Below are 22,075 nucleotides of genomic sequence, written 5' to 3' on the forward strand. Positions count from 1 at the left end.
CGCATTGTACAGGTAACCAATAAGGCAAAACAAAATCCATCTAGGAAGTAAAACAATTAAAGAACATAGACACTTTAGGTGAGGTGCTGACTAACATAAGATAATCTATTCAAATACAAAACAAGTCGATAGTAATCTCTACTTGCTGTGGATCCACTCTACATGTCAAATCAATCATATGTTATTTGTCACATGCTTCATAAACAAGGGGTGTAGACTAACAGTGAAATGCTTACTCACGGGGCCTTTTCCAACAATGCAGAGTTAAAGATAAAGAAATAGAGAAATGAGGAATAAATTCACAGTAAATAACAGATAACAGTTGATTGTTCCTGCAGAGTAAATACAGAATAATTTAGGTAATCAGGCACTTTATTTCCATTACATTGCTATTCTAACATTACTGTGTTGATTTTTAAGGAATGCACATTATTCAGGGCCTCATCAAAATACAGACTAGTGAACAGTGGTAATAACAATAATAATAAATATAGGCCATTTAGCAGACGCATTTATCCAAATCGAGAATCGAACCCACTATCAATTGCGTTGCAAGCGCCATACAAAATTGTGCAAGTTGAAGACAGTGTTCCACACATAAATAATATCATCAGAGACAAACTGTTAATTCATGAAATACTTAAAAACAGAGCAGTGAAACTTGAAGTAAACTCAATTCAACGTCTATTCTACGTTGGTTCAACAGTGCGTGTCCAGTGGGAAGTGTTCTTCGCTCAATAAATAGCTTAGGACATCTGCATACCATCTACATGACATCTGCAATTTGTTCCTTACAAACCCTATACATCTTTCCATTGAGATGCAACAGGTACGTAATACAACAAGTGGAATGCCATACATCCAAATGGCCAAGCTCTGGAGATCATCGTCAAGATATTTAATCTCATGTTGTTCATTGAATAAGATCCTACAAAACGGGGGGGACAACAGAGGGAAATTATCAATATTTTCCACATTACGTCTTGTAAATGGATCATTGTAAATTTAAAACAATTGACGGACCAACATGACCATAACGTTGCTCTTAAATGCACAAGTTCACACATATTTTGCCTTTTGCTGTGCACACAAAATGTCCTAAAAATCCTGAGTGCCTTTAGCCACCATGCTAAAGCTAATAACACTCACATCATCTGAATCCACTTGGAAGACTGATGTTCCGTTGCTACTGGCGACACTCTCTGGGTCGGCGGCAATGGAGCAGTCGTCGTCCTGAAGCTGCAGGACAGAGAAGCGATATGTTGGCGCCCTGTAGGGGGCGGAGCAGAGCCACAAGGCATGTCAATATTTAGGACCAGAACGGAAGCAGGCATTTCAATGTGCACTTGTACCTGAGCTGTGTGTGTGTGTGTGTGTGTGTGTGTGTGTGTGTGTGTGTGTGTGTGTGTGTGTGTGTGTGTGTGTGTGTGTGTGTGTGTGTGTGTGTGTGTGTGTGTGTGTGTGTGCGTGTTTACTTGCATGCTCGTGCGCCTAAATGTGTATGTGGCTCACCTATTTCCATAGACCATTCTCCTTACAGTATAGACAGCAGCGGCAACAGCCACCAGAATGACAATCCCTAATCCAACACAAACTACAATCAACAGCATCTTCTCTCTCTGAAATACAGACATAGCATTATCATATTTCTGGTCATAATATTCTAAACGCTATAAACCTTTATCATGTGACACATTGCATCATCTAATATGTGGGGCTGTATTTTCTGATGCGGAAGTACCCAGAGGGTGTGTAGGGTTTTGTTCCAGCACACCGCTGACACAACTGATTCAACTCATCAACCAGTTATCAAGCCATTGATTGATTGAATCAGGTGTGTTAGTACTGGGCTGGAACAAAACCCAACTCACAATGTGTGACTCCCGAGAATGAAGAACACTGTTACATTATGCCCAGGTAAGTTACACCTTTCACACTGTGAGCAATAACAAAAGCACACACACACTCAAAGGAGACCCACACAAGAACTCGCAGATGCACACGCACACACACAGGTCACACTCACCGGGGTTTCAGAATATGGGCTGGCAGTGGGGGGCTGACTGGAGTTCCCACAATGCCTGTTGACTGTTTCCTTTCTGCGCAGGGGAGTGAAACCTCCCTCACACTTATCACTGGGAACCTTACGGTACCTACACATGGAGACCACACGGTGAACTGTGTGTGTGTGTGTTTGGTTTGACTATCTTCCTGGGGACCAGATTTCGCCGGTCCCCACAAGGAAAAAGGTTATTTTAGGCTTAGGGGTTAAGTTTAGGGTTAGGAGTTAGGTTTAGGAGTTAAGGTTAGGGGTTAAGGGTTAGGGTCAGGAAAAATAGGATTTTCAATGGGAATCAATTGTTTGGTCCCCACAAGGATAATAAAAGTGTGTGTGTCATAATTACCCTGACGTCCTAAGCTCCTCCTCCTCTCCATTTAGACACACCTCCAGGGCGTGGTCTGCAGTGTCCAGTTGTCTCATACACTCTGAGCTGTTTTCATGACGATAGTAACCATAGTCACTGTTGGAAAGGACAGACACGTTAGGCCATTTCAACCACAGACACAGTAAATGCCTTGTTGGCAATGTTATGTTTGGGTCTGCGTTGACTCTGCCTTTGCCTCAAAGGCACAATTAGAGAAAAAAATGCTTTTTTACTAAAAATTAAGCAACAGATTGTGCCTTTAAATGGACAACTCTCAACTTCTGGTTTCCTGTATCTGAATGTATCCCTGACTAGAGGGAGAGAAGTTTAGACTGGACCCGACAGTGTCTTACCATAGGTAGTCCTCTCTGGTGCAGGGGCAGGGACTTTTCTGCCTGCTCACCACGTAGTCCCGTCCATTCCTGCAGACGGACAGCTTCCTCAGCCTCCTGAAGATCTCCTTGTAGCCCAAGACACACCCCTCTGTGGCCAAGTCCCCGCCCTCTGTGGCATGGGCCAACCACTGAACATAGTCCTGGTTACCACCTATAGGAAACCAACGTTAACCAATAGAGAGAGACTATTGAGACATGCCAATTTTAATATATATTTATCGATATCAGTATGTTCAATTTCGTTCCTAGTGACCCACAGGGGTGCACACCAAAGGTGGCTGGTGGGAGGATCTATAGGAGGGCGAACTCATTGTAATAGCTGGAATGGAATAAATGGAATGGTATCAAACACATCAAACATATGGAAACCACATATTTGACGACACTCTTTGGGTATTCTCACAATAGAAAGCTAGCTACTGTTTCATTCCTTGTGAAATGTCTGTTGTTGGTTTAATGATTATGATCCTTGGGGATATTATATTTGACAACAAACAAATGACTCACAGGGGGAATCTCAATCATCTTTCCTTGATTCCTCTTGACCACTCTCCTCACCTCCTTCTCAAAAAGCATTGGAGGATCCAAGGTTCCTCCCCTCAGACATTCTCCTCCACTGAGTTTTGACAAGGAGACGAGTAAACACAGGACACAAAGAATCAAGGAAATACAATTGAGATTCACCCACACTCTCTGGTGAGGAGACTCTGGAAGTCAATGGTGACCACCACCCACATGGGCTGGTGGTCGTCCTCGGGCCGGTAGCCCCACACGCTGATGTTCATGGTCTTGGTGCCCGGCTCGGATGTCAGGCCAGCGAAGAAGATGGGCTGCTCTGTAAAGTTGTACACCTTCCAACACTGGCCCTCATCTGTGGAGAACCTGGGGTGATGCACAATGACATACAGGTTCGTTTTCATTCGTGCACAGAGTCACAAAACGCTTTGCAACGGAAAACTAAAACGAGCATTTCTTATTGGACAAAGTTAAGGTTGTTTTCTTTCGTTTGGTGCCTAATGAATACGACCCTGTATAAACATCTGAATGTGAACGTGCAAGCACACACACACACGCATGAAGTACATAGAATTAAAACACACACATACAGAGTTACCGGATAGTGGACTGCTTAGACACATTCACAGCCATAACTTCATAGGGAGAGAAGAGCGAATAGACACACACACACACTCCAAAGTCAAACACAGACACACACACACACACAACACTCAGAGGATGTCACTTGCATGCCATGGGTGGGGGTGCGAATAAAAAGCATCTTTCTTACACCCAATCTTTCTACATGCCACCGACTGTGTGTGTGTGTGGTGTTCAGTACTTGATGGTGTTGATTTGGCCGTCCATGGGGTGGGCCTCCACAGCCACGACGAGCCCCCCAGCGTCCAGGATGCTGTAGTGATGGGGCCCCCTCAGGGAACCCCTCCACTTGTACCCCCCGTCCTCTGACACGTACACGTCAGGCCGTGTTGACGAGATGGAGTCCCCCACACTGCCTGACCAGTCAAAGTGCAGAGGTCATAGAAAGGTCACACACATTCTGGGACAGCTAGAGGGTGGGGGATGTGTCCGAAAACATGTTCTATCTGTCAGTCATCCGGTCCCAAATTTCTCCCTACCCCTCCGTTTAGCCCTAACCCTCCAATGTTTTCTGACCTGAAGGGCCTGGATAGAGATAACCAGTGTAGTGGAGAAGCTTTCACCATACTGATCCCACATTACTGATCTGCAAACATTAAATGGTAAGGGAACGATTTGGGACCGGGCATATATAGTGCACTATATATGGGATCAGCTATTTTGTGGTGATGACCGAATTATTAGGGGGAGAAGAATTTCCGGTGTAGTCCATTCAAGATTCCCTACAATGCTAAATGTAGTGCACAACATCATGAACACTACGGTAATACAGAAGTATCACAATGCAACATGTAGTGCACAACATCCTGTACACTACGGTAATACAGAAGTATCACAATGCAACATGTAGTGCACAACATCCTGTACACTACGGTAATACAGAAGTATCACAATGCAACATGTAGTGCACAACATCCTGTACACTACGGTAATACAGAAGTATCACAATGCAACATGTAGTGCACAACATCCTGTACACTACGGTAATACAGAAGTATCACAATGCAACATGTAGTGCACAACATCCTGTACACTACGGTAATACAGAAGTATCACAATGCAACATGTCTGTGATATGTATGATTGACAGTTTGGTTACCGTGGGCGATGACAAGGCCAACGGCAGTGGGGTCAGAGAGAGGCAGCATGGGAGTGATGCCGTTGTAGCGACTGTGCTCACCGTGGATGTGCAAGTTACACTGTCACAAACACACACAAGCACATGCACACACACAAGAATCCAGTGTTCACAATCATATAATAAGCATCAACATACTCAACACACTGAATTGTCAGAGGAGGGAATGAAGTCTCACATCATTTCTTGAATCCTCACCACACTCAACATTCTGGGGCTTGTTGAGGAGTGTCCACTCTCCCCCTTGGTTAAATGAAATGACTGTCCGAATGCGGCCGTCTATCAAAAACAATACCCAGGAAAAAAACGTTTTAGCTTGGATTAGTAATTGTCAGATTTTTCCCACTAAAGAATACATGCATTCACACTTCAATCAGCCAGTTGAAACCCCCCCTACAAACTACATGCATTTTATATTGGACAAGTGCGGGTATCAATCAATCAAATGTATTCATAAAGCCCTTTTAACATCGTCAGTTATCACTAAGTGCTTAAACAGAAACCCAGCCTAAAATCCCAAAGAGCAAATAATGTAGATGTAGAAGCACAGTGGCTAGGAAAAACTCCTTAGAAGGACTAGAATCTAGGAAGAAACCTAGAGAGGAACCAGGCTCTGAGGGGTAGCCAGTTCTCTTCTGGCTGTGACGGGTGTAGATTATACGAGTCCCTCCGCGTTTCGGACTGTTAATGTTCCTAAAGAATACGACCCAGATTGTGTTGATGCGTAGCTGCGTACCCTCCTCCAGTACGTTGGTGAGGTACACTCCTCTCATGGAGGTGACGTTGGTGAAGTCGCTCTTCCCTTCCCCACCAAAGAGGTGGCGCTCTAGAGACTTAGAGTACAGGATGCCCCGGTCATCTGACGTGTACACCGTCCCAAAGTAGCTTTCCTCTGGAGAATAGAAGACAGTAGAGTATGGTACAATAGAATAGAACGTCAATAGAATCAAACAGTATAATATAGAAGGAATAGTAATTTATCATCTACTCTATCCCGACCCCATGAGGCAACACACACACACACACACAGATGGAAGAAATAGAGTGTCTTCTGTAGGCTTGGGAACAAACCCAACTGTGCTGACACAGCCCTCTATGAGTCGGCATAGCGATAGGGGGCCGTAAACATCAATAACTGGTGTGAAGAAAACTCCTGACATCAAAGATGTTGGAAACAACTTACGTCAGCACTTAGTGGTAAATAGTATGCATATGACCTTCTGGCCTTAAAATCCCTTTGTACCATGTGTTGCTGTGTGTGTGTGTGTGTGTGTGTGTGTGTGTGTGTGTGTGTGTGTGTGTGTGTGTGTGTGTGTGTGTGTGTGTGTGTGTGTGTGTGTGTGTGTGTGTGTGTGTGTGTGTGTGTGTGTGTGTGTGTGTGTGTGTGTGTGTGTGTGTGTGTGTGTGTGTGTGTGTGTGTGTGTGTGTGTGTGTGTGTGTGTGTGTGTGTGTGTGTGTGTGTGTGTGTGTGTGTGTGTGTGTGTGTGTGTGTGTGTGTGTGTGTGTGTGTGTGTGTGTGTGTGTGTGTGTGTGTGTGTGTGTGTGTGTGTGTGTGTGTGTGTGTGTGTGTGTGTGTGTGTGTGTGTGTGTGTGTGTGTGTGTGTGTGTGTGTGTGTGTGTGTGTGTGTGTGTGTGTGTGTGTGTGTGTGTGTGTGTGTGTGTGTGTGTGTGTGTGTGTGTGTGTGTGTGTGTGTGTGTGTGTGTGTGTGTGTGTGTGTGTGTGTGTGTGTGTGTGTGTGTGTGTGTGTGTGTGTGTGTGTGTGTGTGTGTGTGTGTGTGTGTGTGTGTGTGTGTGTGTGTGTGTGTGTGTGTGTGTGTGTGTGTGTGTGTGTGTGTGTGTGTGTGTGTGTGTGTGTGTGTGTGTGTGTGTGTGTGTGTGTGTGTGTGTGTGTGTGTGTGTGTGTGTGTGTGTGTGTGTGTGTGTGTGTGTGTGTGTGTGTGTGTGTGTGTGTGTGTGTGTGTGTGTGTGTGTGTGTGTGTGTGTGTGTGTGTGTGTGTGTGTGTGTGTGTGTGTGTGTGTGTGTGTGTGTGTGTGTGTGTGTGTGTGTGTGTGTGTGTGTGTGTGTGTGTGTGTGTGTGTGTGTGTGTGTGTGTGTGTGTGTGTGTGTGTGTGTGTGTGTGTGTGTGTGTGTGTGTGTGTGTGTGTGTGTGTGTGTGTGTGTGTGTGTGTGTGTGTGTGTGTGTGTGTGTGTGTGTGTGTGTGTGTGTGTGTGTGTGTGTGTGTGTGTGTGTGTGTGTGTGTGTGTGTGTGTGTGTGTGTGTGTGTGTGTGTGTGTGTGTGTGTGTGTGTGTGTGTGTGTGTGTGTGTGTGTGTGTGTGTGTGTGTGTGTGTGTGTGTGTGTGTGTGTGTGTGTGTGTGTGTGTGTGTGTGTGTGTGTGTGTGTGTGTGTGTGTGCCCTGATGCCCAGAGCTGTGTCAGCTGTTATTCTAGCCTATCAATGTGTCTGTCTACCTCTAACCTTCCCAAACTCAGATAAAACCCCTCCTTCTTATCTCCTCCATTCAGCTGAATGGCACAAACGCCTCGGACCTCCAACCATAGACACCTACAGCATGCACTGACGCAGAAGACACACACACACACAGCCTGTATGATCAGATTATTTGTCAGCAATACTGAGAACTTGTGAAACCAGTCTTTCCTCTTTCTCTCTAACAAACTCAAGTTTTTCCATTGCAGCAAACAGGGTAGTAGAACTAAGACAGACATATCAGGGTTATAGTTAGTAGAACTGAGACAGACATATCAGGGTTAGTAGGACTGAGACAGACATATCAGGGTTAGTAGGACTGAGACAGACGTATCAGGGTTAGAGTTAGTAGAACTGAGACGGACATATCAGGGTTAGTAGGACTGAGACAGACATATCAGGGTTAGTAGGACTGACACAGACATATCAGGGTTAGTAGGACTGAGACAGACATATCAGGGTTAGTAGGACTGAGACAGACATATCAGGGTTAGTAGGACTGAGATAGACATATCAGGGTTAGTAGAACTGAGACAGACATATCAGGGTTAGTAGGACTGAGACAGACATATCAGGGTTAGTAGGACTGAGACAGACATATCAGGGTTAATAGAACTGAGATAGACATATCAGGGTTAGAGTTAGTAGAACTGAGACAGCCATATCAGGGTTAGTAGAACTGAGACAGACATATCAGGGTTAGAGTTAGTAGAACTGAGACAGACATATCAGGGTTAGTAGAACTGAGACAGACATATCAGGGTTAGTAGAACTGAGACAGACATATCAGGGTTAGTAGAACTGAGACAGACATATCAGGGTTAATAGAACTGAGGTAGACATATCAGGGTTAGAGTTAGTAGAACTGAGACAGCCATATCAGGGTTAGTAGAACTGAGACAGACATATCAGGGTTAGAGTTAGTAGAACTGAGACAGACATATCAGGGTTAGTAGAACTGAGACAGACATATCAGGGTTAGTAGAACTGAGACAGACATATCAGGGTTAGTAGAACTGAGACAGACATATCAGGGTTAGAGTTAGTAGAACTGAGACAGACATATCAGGGTTAGTAGAACTGAGACAGACATATCAGGGTTAGAGTTAGTAGAACTGAGACAGACATATCAGGGTTAGTAGGACTGAGACAGACATATCAGGGTTAGAGTTAGTAGAAATGAGACAGACATATCAGGGTTAGTAGGACTGAGACAGACATATCAGGGTTAGAGTTAGTAGAACTGAGACAGACATATCAGGGTTAGTAGGACTGAGACAGACATATCAGGGTTAGAGTTAGTAGAACTGAGACAGACATATCAGGGTTAGAGTTAGTAGAACTGAGACAGACATATCAGGGTTAGAGTTAGTAGAACTGAGACAGACATATCAGGGTTAGTAGGACTGAGACAGACATATCAGGGTTAGAGTTAGTAGAACTGAGACAGACATATCAGGGTTAGAGTTAGTAGAACTGAGACAGACATATCAGGGTTAGTAGGACTGAGACAGACATATCAGGGTTAGAGTTAGTAGAACTGAGACAGACATATCAGGGTTAGAGTTAGTAGAACTGAGACAGACATATCAGGGTTAGAGTTAGTAGAACTGAGACAGACATATCAGGGTTAGTAGGACTGAGACAGACATATCAGGGTTAGAGTTAGTAGAACTGAGACAGACATATCAGGGTTAGAGTTAGTAGAACTGAGACAGACATATCAGGGTTAGTAGAACTGAGACAGACATATCAGGGTTAGAGTTAGTAGAACTGAGACAGACATATCAGGGTTAGTAGGACTGAGACAGACATATCAGGGTTAGAGTTAGTAGGACTGAGACAGACATATCAGGGTTAGTAGAACTGAGACAGACATATCAGGGTTAGTAGGACTGAGACAGACATATCAGGGTTAGTAGGACTGAGACAGACATATCAGGGTTAGAGTTAGTAGAACTGAGACAGACATATCAGGGTTAGTAGAACTGAGACAGACATATCAGGGTTAGTAGAACTGAGACAGACATATCAGGGTTAGAGTTAGTAGAACTGAGACAGCCATATCAGGGTTAGTAGAACTGAGACAGACATATCAGGGTTAGAGTTAGTAGGACTGAGACAGACATATCAGGGTTAGAGTTAGTAGAACTGAGACAGCCATATCAGGGTTAGTAGAACTGAGACAGACATATCAGGGTTAGTAGAACTGAGACAGACATATCAGGGTTAGAGTTAGTAGAACTGAGACAGACATATCAGGGTTAGTAGAACTGAGACAGACATATCAGGGTTAGAGTTAGTAGAACTGAGACAGACATATCAGGGTTAGAGTTAGTAGAACTGAGACAGACATATCAGGGTTAGTAGAACTGAGACAGACATATCAGGGTTAGTAGGACTGAGACAGACATATCAGGGTTAGTAGAACTGAGACAGACATATCAGGGTTAGAGTTAGTAGAACTGAGACAGACATATCAGGGTTAGTAGAACTGAGACAGCCATATCAGGGTTAGTAGAACTGAGACAGACATATCAGGGTTAGTAGGACTGAGACAGACATTTCAGGGTTAGAGTTAGTAGAACTGAGACAGACATATCAGGGTTAGTAGAACTGAGACAGCCATATCAGGGTTAGTAGAACTGAGACAGACATATCAGGGTTAGTAGGACTGAGACAGACATTTCAGGGTTAGAGTTAGTAGAACTGAGACAGACATATCAGGGTTAGAGTTAGTAGAACTGAGACAGACATATCAGGGTTAGAGTTAGTAGAACTGAGACAGACATTTCAGGGTTAGTAGAACTGAGACAGCCATATCAGGGTTAGTAGAACTGAGACAGACATATCAGGGTTAGTAGGACTGAGACAGACATTTCAGGGTTAGAGTTAGTAGAACTGAGACAGACATATCAGGGTTAGAGTTAGTAGAACTGAGACAGACATATCAGGGTTAGAGTTAGTAGAACTGAGACAGACATATCAGGGTTAGAGTTAGTAGAACTGAGACAGACATATCAGGGTTAGTAGAACTGAGACAGCCATATCAGGGTTAGTAGAACTGAGACAGACATATCAGGGTTAGTAGGACTGAGACAGACATTTCAGGGTTAGAGTTAGTAGAACTGAGACAGACATATCAGGGTTAGTAGAACTGAGACAGACATATCAGGGTTAGTAGGACTGAGACAGACATATCAGGGTTAGTAGGACAGAGACAGACATATCAGGGGTAGTAGGACTGAGACAGACATATCAGGGTTAGTAGAACTGAGACAGACATATCATTGTTAGTAGAACTGAGACAGCCATATCAGGGTTAGTAGGACTGAGACAGACATATCAGGGTTAGTAGGACTGAGACAGACATATCAGGGTTAGAGTTAGTAGGACTGAGACAGACATATCATTGTTAGTAGAACTGAGACAGACATATCAGGGTTAATAGAACTGAGATAGACATATCAGGGTTAGAGTTAGTAGAACTGAGACAGACATATCAGGGTTAGTAGGACTGAGACAGACATATCAGGGTTAGAGTTAGTAGAACTGAGACAGCCATATCAGGGTTAGTAGAACTGAGACTGACATATCAGGGTTAGTAGGACTGAGACAGACATATCAGGGTTAGAGTTAGTAGGACTGAGACAGACATATCAGGGTTAGTAGAACTGAGACAGACATATCAGGGTTAATAGAACTGAGATAGACATATCAGGGTTAGAGTTAGTAGAACTGAGACAGACATATCAGGGTTAGTAGGACTGAGACAGACATATCAGGGTTAGTAGGATTGAGACAGACATATCAGGGTTAGTAGGACTGAGACAGACATATCAGGGTTAGTAGAACTGAGACAGATATATCAGGGTTAGTAGGACTAAGACAGACATATCAGGGTTAGAGTTAGTAGAACTGAGACAGACGTATCAGGGTTAGTAGGACTGAGACAGATATATCAGGGTTAGTAGGACTGAGACGGACATATCAGGGTTAGAGTTAGTAGGACTGAGACAGACATATCAGGGTTAGTAGGACTGAGACTGACATATCAGGGTTAGTAGGACTGAGACGGACATATCAGGGTTAGTAGAACTGAGACAGACATATCAGGGTTAGTAGGACTGAGACAGACATATCAGGGTTAGTAGGACTGAGACAGACATATCAGGGTTAGTAGAACTGAGACAGACATATCAGGGTTAGTAGGACTAAGACAGACATATCAGGGTTAGTAGGACTGAGACAGACATATCAGGGTTAGTAGGACTGAGACAGACATATCAGGGTTAGAGTTAGTAGAACTGAGACAGACATATCAGGGTTAGTAGGACTGAGACAGACATATCAGGGTTAGAGTTAGTAGAACTGAGACAGACATATCAGGGTTAGTAGGACTGAGACAGACATATCAGGGTTAGTAGAACTGAGACAGACATATCAGGGTTAGTAGGACTGAGACTGACATATCAGGGTTAGTAGGACTAAGACAGACATATCCGGGTTAGTAGGACAGAGACAGACATATCAGGGGTAGTAGGACCGAGACAGACATATCAGGGTTAGTAGAACTGAGACAGACATATCAGGGTTAGTAGAACTGAGACAGACATATCAGGGTTAGTAGGACTGAGACAGACATATCAGGGTTAGTAGAACTGAGACAGACATATCAGGGTTAGTAGAACTGAGACAGACATATCAGGGTTAGAGTTAGTAGGACTGAGACAGACATATCAGGGTTAGTAGAACTGAGACAGACATATCAGGGTTAGAGTTAGTAGGACTGAGACAGACATATCAGGGTTAGTAGAAGTGAGACAGACATATCAGGGTTAGTAGGACTAAGACAGACATATCATGGTTAGTAGGACTGAGACTGACATATCACGGTTAGTAGGACTAAGACAGACATATCAGGGTTAGTAGGACTGAGACTGACATATCAGGGTTAGTAGGACTAAGACAGACATATCAGGGTTAGTAGGACTGAGACTGACATATTAGAGTTAGTAGGACTGAGACAGACATATCAGGGTTAGTAGGACTGAGACAGACATATCAGGGTTAGAGTTAGTAGGACTGAGACAGACATATCAGGGTTAGTAGGACTGAGACAGACATATCAGGGTTAGTAGAACTGAGACAGACATATCAGGGTTAGTAGAACTGAGACAGACATATCAGGGTTAGAGTTAGTAGGACTGAGACAGACATATCAGGGTTAGTAGAACTGAGACAGACATATCAGGGTTAGAGTTAGTAGGACTGAGACAGACATATCAGGGTTAGTAGAACTGAGACAGACATATCAGGGTTAGTAGGACTAAGACAGACATATCATGGTTAGTACGACTGAGACTGACATATCACGGTTAGTAGGACTAAGACAGACATATCAGGGTTAGTAGGACTGAGACTGACATATCAGGGTTAGTAGGACTAAGACAGACATATCAGGGTTAGTAGGACTGAGACTGACATATTAGAGTTAGTAGGACTGAGACAGACATATCAGGGTTAGTAGGACTGAGACAGACATATCAGGGTTAGAGTTAGTAGGACTGAGACAGACATATCAGGGTTAGTAGGACTGAGACAGACATATCAGGGTTAGTAGGACTGAGACAGACATATCATTGTTAGTAGAACTGAGACAGACATATCAGGGTTAGTAGGACTGAGACAGACATATCATTGTTAGTAGAACTGAGACAGACATATCAGGGTTAGTAGGACTGAGACAGACATATCAGGGTTAGTAGGACTAAGACAGACATATCAGGGTTAGAGTTAGTAGAACTGAGACAGACATATCAGGGTTAGTAGGACTGAGACAGACATATCAGGGTTAGAGTTAGTAGAACTAAGACAGACATATCAGGGTTAGTAGGACTGAGACAGACATATCAGGGTTAGTAGAACTGAGACAGACATATCAGGGTTAGTAGGACTGAGACTGACATATCAGGGTTAGTAGGACTAAGACAGACATATCCGGGTTAGTAGGACAGAGACAGACATATCAGGGGTAGTAGGACTGAGACAGACATATCAGGGTTAGTAGAACTGAGACAGACATATCAGGGTTAGTAGAACTGAGACAGCCATATCAGGGTTAGTAGAACTGAGACAGACATATCAGGGTTAGTAGAACTGAGACAGACATATCAGGGTTAGAGTTAGTAGGACTGAGACAGACATATCAGGGTTAGTAGAACTGAGACAGACATATCAGGGTTAGAGTTAGTAGGACTGAGACAGACATATCAGGGTTAGTAGAACTGAGACAGACATATCAGGGTTAGTAGGACTAAGACAGACATATCATGGTTAGTAGGACTGAGACTGACATATCACGGTTAGTAGGACTAAGACAGACATATCAGGGTTAGTAGGACTGAGACTGACATATCAGGGTTAGTAGGACTAAGACAGACATATCAGGGTTAGTAGGACTGAGACTGACATATTAGAGTTAGTAGGACTGAGACAGACATATCAGGGTTAGTAGGACTGAGACAGACATATCAGGGTTAGAGTTAGTAGGACTGAGACAGACATATCAGGGTTAGTAGGACTGAGACAGACATATCAGGGTTAGTAGGACTGAGACAGACATATCATTGTTAGTAGAACTGAGACAGACATATCAGGGTTAGAGTTAGTAGGACTGAGACAGACATATCAGGGTTAGTAGAACTGAGACAGACATATCAGGGTTAGAGTTAGTAGGACTGAGACAGACATATCAGGGTTAGTAGAACTGAGACAGACATATCAGGGTTAGTAGGACTAAGACAGACATATCATGGTTAGTAGGACTGAGACTGACATATCACGGTTAGTAGGACTAAGACAGACATATCAGGGTTAGTAGGACTGAGACTGACATATCAGGGTTAGTAGGACTAAGACAGACATATCAGGGTTAGTAGGACTGAGACTGACATATTAGAGTTAGTAGGACTGAGACAGACATATCAGGGTTAGTAGGACTGAGACAGACATATCAGGGTTAGAGTTAGTAGGACTGAGACAGACATATCAGGGTTAGTAGGACTGAGACAGACATATCAGGGTTAGTAGGACTGAGACAGACATATCATTGTTAGTAGAACTGAGACAGACATATCAGGGTTAGTAGGACTGAGACAGACATATCATTGTTAGTAGAACTGAGACAGACATATCAGGGTTAGTAGGACTGAGACAGACATATCAGGGTTAGTAGGACTAAGACAGACATATCAGGGTTAGAGTTAGTAGAACTGAGACAGACATATCAGGGTTAGTAGGACTGAGACAGACATATCAGGGTTAGTAGAACTAAGACAGACATATCAGAGTTAGTAGAACTGAGACAGACATATCAGGGGTAGTAGAACTGAGACAGACATATCAGGGTTAGAGTTAGTAGGACTGAGACAGACATATCAGGGTTAGTAGGACTGAGACTGACATATCAGGGTTAGTAGGACTGAGACAGACATATCAGGGTTAGAGTTAGTAGGACTGAGACAGACATATCAGGGTTAGTAGGACTGAGACAGACATATCAGGGTTAGTAGGACTGAGACAGACATATCAGGGTTAGTAGGACTGAGACAGACATATCAGGGTTAGTAGGACTGAGACAGACATATCAGGGTTAGTAGGACTGAGACAGACATATCAGGGTTAGAGTTAGTAGGACTGAGACAGACATATCAGGGTTAGTACGACTGAGACAGACATATCATTGTTAGTAGAACTGAGACAGACATATCAGGGTTAGTAGAACTGAGACAGACATATCAGGGTTAGAGTTAGTAGGACTGAGACAGACATATCAGGGTTAGTAGAACTGAGACAGACATATCAGGGTTAGTAGGACTAAGACAGACATATCATGGTTAGTAGGACTGAGACTGACATATCACGGTTAGTAGGACTAAGACAGACATATCAGGGTTAGTAGGACTGAGACAGACATATCAGGGTTAGTAGGACTGAGACAGACATATCAGGGTTAGTAGGACTGAGACAGACATATCAGGGTTAGTAGGACTGAGACAGACATATCAGGGTTAGTAGGACTGAGACAGACATATCAGGGTTAGTAGGACTGAGACAGACATATCAGGGTTAGTAGGACTGAGACAGACATATCAGGGTTAGTAGGACTGAGACAGACATATCAGGGTTAGTAGGACTGAGACAGACATATCATTGTTAGTAGAACTGAGACAGACATATCAGGGTTAGTAGGACTGAGACAGACATATCAGGGTTAGAGTTAGTAGGACTGAGACGGACATATCAGGGTTAGTAGAACTGAGACAGACATATCAGGGTTAGTAGGACTGAGACAGACATATCAGGGTTAGTAGGACTAAGACAGACATATCAGGGTTAGTAGAACTGAGACAGACATATCAGGGTTAGAGTTAGTAGGACTGAGACAGACATATCAGAGTTAGTAGGACTGAGACAGACATATCAGGGTTAGTAGAACTGAGACAGACATATCAGGGTTAGTAGGACTGAGACAGACATATCAGGGTTAGTAGAACTGAGACAGACATATCAGGGTTAGTAGAACTGAGACAGACATATCAGGGTTAGTAGAACTGAGACAGACATATCAGGGTTAGTAGAACTGAGACAGACATATCAGGGTTAGTAGGACTGAGACAGACATATCAGGGTTTGTAGGACTGAGACAGACATATCAGGGTTAGTAGGACTAAGACAGACATATCAGGGTTAGTAGGACTGAGACAGACATATCAGGGTTAGTAGGACTGAGACAGACATATCAGGGTTAGTAGAACTGAGACGGACATATCAGGGTTAGTAGAACTGAGACGGACATATCAGGGTTAGTAGAACTGAGACAGACATATCAGGGTTAGTAGAACTGAGGCAGACATATCAGGGTTAGTAGAACTGAGACAGACATATCAGGGTTAGTAGAACTGAGACAGACATATCAGGGTTAGTAGAACTGAGACAGACATATCAGGGTTAGTAGAACTGAGACAGACATATCAGGGTTAGTAGAACTGAGACAGACATATCAGGGTTAGTAGGACTGAGACAGACATTTCAGGGTTAGAGTTAGTAGAACTGAGACAGACATATCAGGGTTAGTAGGACTGAGACAGACATATCAGGGTTAGTAGGACTGAGACAGACATATCAGGGTTAGTAGAACTGAGACAGACATATCAGGGTTAGTAGAACTGAGACAGACATATCAGGGTTAGTAGAACTGAGACAGACATTTCAGGGTTAGAGTTAGTAGAACTGAGACAGACATATCAGGGTTAGCAGGCTTAGACAGCCACAGATCTAGATGAGATGTACAGTTTCAGACACGATCGGTGCTGAGCAAAATACATGAGTAAACTTTCATGTTTAATCTAAAGACGGATCCATGTGGCTCATATGTCCTTTGTCTGTACTTGAAAAGCATGTGTGAGTGTGTGAGTTAGAATGTGTGAAAGAGAGAGAGGGAGAGAAATTGAGATAGTAACAGAGACTAGTGTGTGTGCGTGTGACAGAGTGTGTGTAAGATGTGTGTGTTTGAGTGAGTTGCGATGACGTTCACTCCTTTCCTCTACAGTACCTCCTGGATTGTCCACATGCATGAAGATCATGTCCTCATCCCCATCCAGAACCGAGTAGAACTGGTAACACACACACATGTATACAGGTGAGAATATGAATCATTAACACGTGTGTGCAACTGTTTGGTTATTGTAATGCCTCCCCCAATTAGTTGCTTACATGAGTATGCATGCTTGCGTGTGTGTGTGTGTTGTGTGTGTGTGTGTGTGTGTGTGTGTGTGTGTGTGTGTGTGTGTGTGTGTGTGTGTGTGTGTGTGTGTGTGTGTTCTCCCATTTCTAAGCCGTTAACGTAAGAGAATATCTTTGTTTCTGTCTCGTCAGCAAGATACAGTTTGGGAGGGAGTTGAGGGAGAGAGAGGAGAGCAGGGGATGGTATGTGTGTGTGTCTTTGTCTGTGGCTAGACCAGGTGTGTGCATCTGTCGTTACGTTATGTGTTGTAATGGAAAGTTGCCAAACGGTCTCCTCCTGATATGACCAAATGTCTTTCAAACCCCTACTTCCTCTTTCAAGAACTTCTAGACCAGACCCTTGGTGACAGTTACTGTATCTTGTAGTTACTTTGTCACAATGTGGTTTTTAATCTGTACTATGTCTTGTCAATTGTTGTGACAGATTCTTTACCGTGTACTTGACGAAATGCTGTCACCCTGATCTGGAATTTTGAGATATTTTAAAATGAATTTATGACAAAGGGACAGATAGAGAGACAGAGACAGAGGGAGAGGGGGAACAGAGAGACAGGAGAAGACAGGGACAAGAAGACAACAGTACAGAGGAAAAGGAGAGATGGACAAGGGTAGGATTGTGGCGGTCATGAAATTTTGTCAGCCGGTGATTGTCAAGCAAATAACTGCCGGTCTCACGGTTAATGAACGTTATTAATTGTATTATTTTATAGTATGAAGAATACAATTGAACATAGATTCATAAAATAGAAAGGATCTTTTCTCCAAACGATATCAAAGGAAGTGCGCACATGCAGCTATTCTGTGTTGAGCGGTTAACAAAGAAACTGTTCCTCCTATATTCTTAATTTAGAGTTATTTATGCAACTTTAGTTGTGACACAAACGTTGGGCTATATGTTCAGATTTTTTATACATTCTAAGGCTGTATGATGTGACTCTAATATTGATCAAAAAAATAGTTGCATGAAAGGCATGAGCTCTTATTTGTTTCTTGTTCAAGCTACACACACTTCATCAGTCTCTCATTCACAATTTGACAAGCACTTGATAGTTTTCTCACCAGGCCTCAAATTTCCCGGCGGCATCCCCCTTGTGTGGACGTAATGCCCCCCCCAAAATCCATGCCTTTGTGGCCAAAGTGGCCATTTGGCTGAAAATAATTATTATAATTCCCCTCTCCCAGCTGCCGTGCTCCGAAGCACCTCTCACTCACATGGTTCTCTCAGATATCTACATTTTTAATATCCAATGCCCGTCACGTGATCGCATCCTTCTCACAGGCATTTCAGCTAAGAAGTAGGATACAAGTGAATGAAGACAAACACATCGGGGGACGCAACTCCGAATTCCCAAGCCCATATTGAAGATGTTAGAACTGTCCACTACTTTTCATCAGCCAATAAGATGAGTGGGCCTAACAAACAGCAGAACAATAGCCTATGTCAATCTACTATCCCCCATATGTCACGGATTCCCCGGTACTGCTGCCCTTCCGTGTACCAATACCGGAGGTCTACGTCACCGGCCTCTAGGCGTCATTATACTGTCTCATTACGCACACCTGATTCCAATTCCCCTGATTAGTAATTGTATATATGTGTCCTCTGTTCACCTTTGTCTTGTGGGTTATTGTTCCCATGTCCGTTGGTCTGTGAGTACCTATGCCTTATTTCGGCTTTCGTGCTGTGTGTATTGTGCTCTTGTTATTACGGGTCTCGTCCTGTGTATTGTTGTGGATTTGTTATTACGGATCTCGCCCCGTGTAGTGTACTGCGGGTCTGGTCCCGTGAATTTATTACAGGTTTTCCCTCGCTCTTTTGTTTGGGTTACATCCCTGTGTTTTTGTGTGTTTGTTTTGGGCTTCGTATTTTTGGGTGGAGTATTAAAAAAAAAGATGACCTATTCCTGCGCCTGTCAACAATCGTTTATACGACGTGACAGAATAACCAACCCTAAATGGAGACAGAGGGAATGGCCCGTCCGATGCTGCTGCAACTGGCCCGTCTGCTGCCGCCGCAACTTTGGCAGCTGCAACTGGCCCTGGCCGACCCGCATCGCACCTCGAGGCCGGTGTCGTCCCGCTACTAATGCATGCATGTCAGGGGAGGGGTACTGCCCAGAGGAGCGGTGCTGTGTTCCTGCGGTGGACATCCTGGACGCTTCGCTGACCAGGGATTTTCACCACTGGCACACTTACCGACACGCACCGTGTCCTTGTGGTCGTCCTCGAGGCCGGTGTCATCCCGCTGCTGGTGCAGTGCGTCAGGGGGGTACTGTCACAGATTCCCCCGGTACTGCTGCCCTTCCGTGCACCAATTCCGGAGGTCTACGTCACCGGCCTCTAGGCGTCACTGAACTGTCTCATTACGCACACCTGATTCCAATTCCCCTGAAGATTACATACAATAAGTTGACTGTGCCCTTTAATCAGCTTGGAAAATTCCAGAAAATGATGTCATTCTTTAGAAGCTTCTGATAGACTAATTGACATAATTTTTGTCAATTGGAGGTGTACCTGTGAATGTATTTCAAGGCATACCTTCAAACTCAGTGCCTCTTTGCTTGACATAATGGGAAAATCAAAAGATATCAGCCAAGACCTCAGAAAAAAATTGTAGACCTCCACAAGTCTGGTTCATCCCTGGGAGCAATTTCCAAACGCCTGAAGGTACCACGTTCATCTGTACAAACAATAGTATGCAAGTATAAACACCATGGGACCATGCAGTCGTCATACAGCTCGGGAAGGAGACGCATTCTGTCTCCTAGAGATGAATGTACTTTGGTGCGAAAAGTGCAAATCAATCCCAGAACAACAGCAAAGGACATTGTGAAGATGCTGAAGGAAACAGGTACAAACGTATCTATATCCACAGTAAAACGAGTCCTATATCGACATAACCTGAAAGGCCGCTCAGCAAGGAAGAAGCCACTGCTCCAAAACCTCCATAAAAAAGCCAGACTACAGTTTGCAACTGCACATGGGGACAAAGATCGTACCTTTTGGAGAAATGTCCCCTGGTCTGATGAAACAAAAATAGAACTGTTTGGCCATAATGACCATCGTTATGTTTGGAGGAAAAAGGGAGAGGCTTGCAAGCCGAAGAACACCATCCCAACCGTGAAGCACGGGGGTGGCAGCATCATGTTGTGGGGGTGCTTTGCTGCAGGAGGCACTGGTGCACTTCACAAAATAGATGGCATCACGAGGGGGGGAAATTATGTGGATATATTGAAGCAACATCTCAAGACAACAGTCAGGAAGTTAAAGCTTGGTCGCAAATGGGTCTTCCAAATGAACAATGACCCAAAGCATACTTCTAAAGTTGTGGCAAAATGGCTTAAGGACAACAAAGTCATGGTAGTGGAGTGGCCATCACAAAGCCCTGACCTCAATCCTATAGAAAATGTGTGGGCAGAACTGAAAAAGCGTGTGCGAGCAAGGAGGCCTACAAACCTGACTCAGTTACAACAGCTCTGTCAGGAGGAATGGGCCAAAATTCACCCAACTTATTATGGGAAGCTTGTGGAAGGCTATCCGAAACATTTGATCCAAGTTAAACAGTTTAAAGGCAATGCTACCAAATACTCATTGAGTGTATGTAAACTTCTGACCCACTGGGAATGTGATTAAATAAATTTAATCTGAAATAAATCATTCTCTCTACTATTATTCTGACATTTCACATTCTTAAAATAAAGTGGTGATCCTAACTGACCTAAGACAGGGAATTGTTACTATGATTAAATGTCAGGAATTGTGAAAAACTGAGTTTAAATGTTTTTGACTAAGGTGTATGTAAACTTCCGACTTCAACTGTATATGTGTCCTCTGTTCACCATTGTCTTGTCGGTTAGTGTTCCCATGTCCGTTGGTCTGTGAGTACCTGTTCTTTGTTATTTCGGCTTTCCTGCTGCTTGTATTGTGCACTTGTTATTACGGGTCTCGTCCCGTGTTATGTTGTGTATTTGTTATTACGGGTCTCGCCCTGTGTATTGTTGTGCATTTGTTATTACGGGTCTCGCCCTGTGTAGTGTACTGCGGGTCTCGTCCTGTGTATTTCTTAGAGGTCTTACCTCGCTCTTTTGTTTGGGTTACATTCCTGTGTTTTTGTATACGTGTTTGTTTTGGTCTTTGTCCCCGCGCCACTCGCATAAAAAAATACGTTTAAAAGCATTGGAGGCAACAGATCAGAACGTTTAGCTTAAAATGTTGATAAACTATTTGGCTATTTCTTCACATTATAAGCGCAGCAATGCGCACACGGCAGTAGGCGATAAGTTCGAACGTTCCAAAATGCAATCAATTAGCGAGAAAACTGTCCTTGAAAGTGACGGCAAATGTGATTTTGCATACAATGCTGTATTATAAAGGTGCATTTTTATGGTGAAAATTATCTTCCCCATTATCTTCCCCAATGCAGCTTATATATGCCATTTTGGCTCTATACCAGTTACAGAGCGGATTAATATGCCTAATTTTAGGAAGTTATTTGGCTCCTTTGGTTGCGATACAAACATTATCAAAACATATAGGCCTATGGGCTAGGCTACATGAGGTGTGTGTGACTATGATTTGAAAAAGTCGCAAAAAAAGGCATGCACTGTTTCTTCCCTTACTTACTGCACAAGCTGGGCATCATTCACAACTGATAATATATCATTCACTAGTGATAGGCTT

General features: G+C 43.6%; 1 protein-coding gene across 1 annotated transcript in view; it reads right to left on the reverse strand.

Moving 5' to 3' along the window:
- Positions 1-818: 818 nt before the first annotated feature.
- The window catches only part of si:dkey-159a18.1 (sortilin), a 27,143-nt gene continuing 5,886 nt past the window's right edge, over positions 819-22,075 (reverse strand). The window contains exons 10-21 of the mRNA XM_055905660.1: positions 17,205-17,265; positions 5,854-6,009; positions 5,296-5,396; positions 5,079-5,178; positions 4,161-4,335; positions 3,510-3,703; positions 2,780-2,972; positions 2,406-2,522; positions 2,027-2,153; positions 1,513-1,619; positions 1,150-1,270; positions 819-928 (exon numbers count right to left, since the gene is read on the reverse strand). Coding sequence (XP_055761635.1) covers positions 914-928; positions 1,150-1,270; positions 1,513-1,619; positions 2,027-2,153; positions 2,406-2,522; positions 2,780-2,972; positions 3,510-3,703; positions 4,161-4,335; positions 5,079-5,178; positions 5,296-5,396; positions 5,854-6,009; positions 17,205-17,265 — 1,467 coding nt within the window. The 3' untranslated portion in view covers positions 819-913. The remainder of the gene's footprint in view (positions 929-1,149; positions 1,271-1,512; positions 1,620-2,026; positions 2,154-2,405; positions 2,523-2,779; positions 2,973-3,509; positions 3,704-4,160; positions 4,336-5,078; positions 5,179-5,295; positions 5,397-5,853; positions 6,010-17,204; positions 17,266-22,075) is intronic.

This window comes from Salvelinus fontinalis, chromosome 39 (genome assembly GCF_029448725.1).
Source record: "Salvelinus fontinalis isolate EN_2023a chromosome 39, ASM2944872v1, whole genome shotgun sequence".
NCBI lineage: Eukaryota > Metazoa > Chordata > Actinopteri > Salmoniformes > Salmonidae > Salvelinus > Salvelinus fontinalis.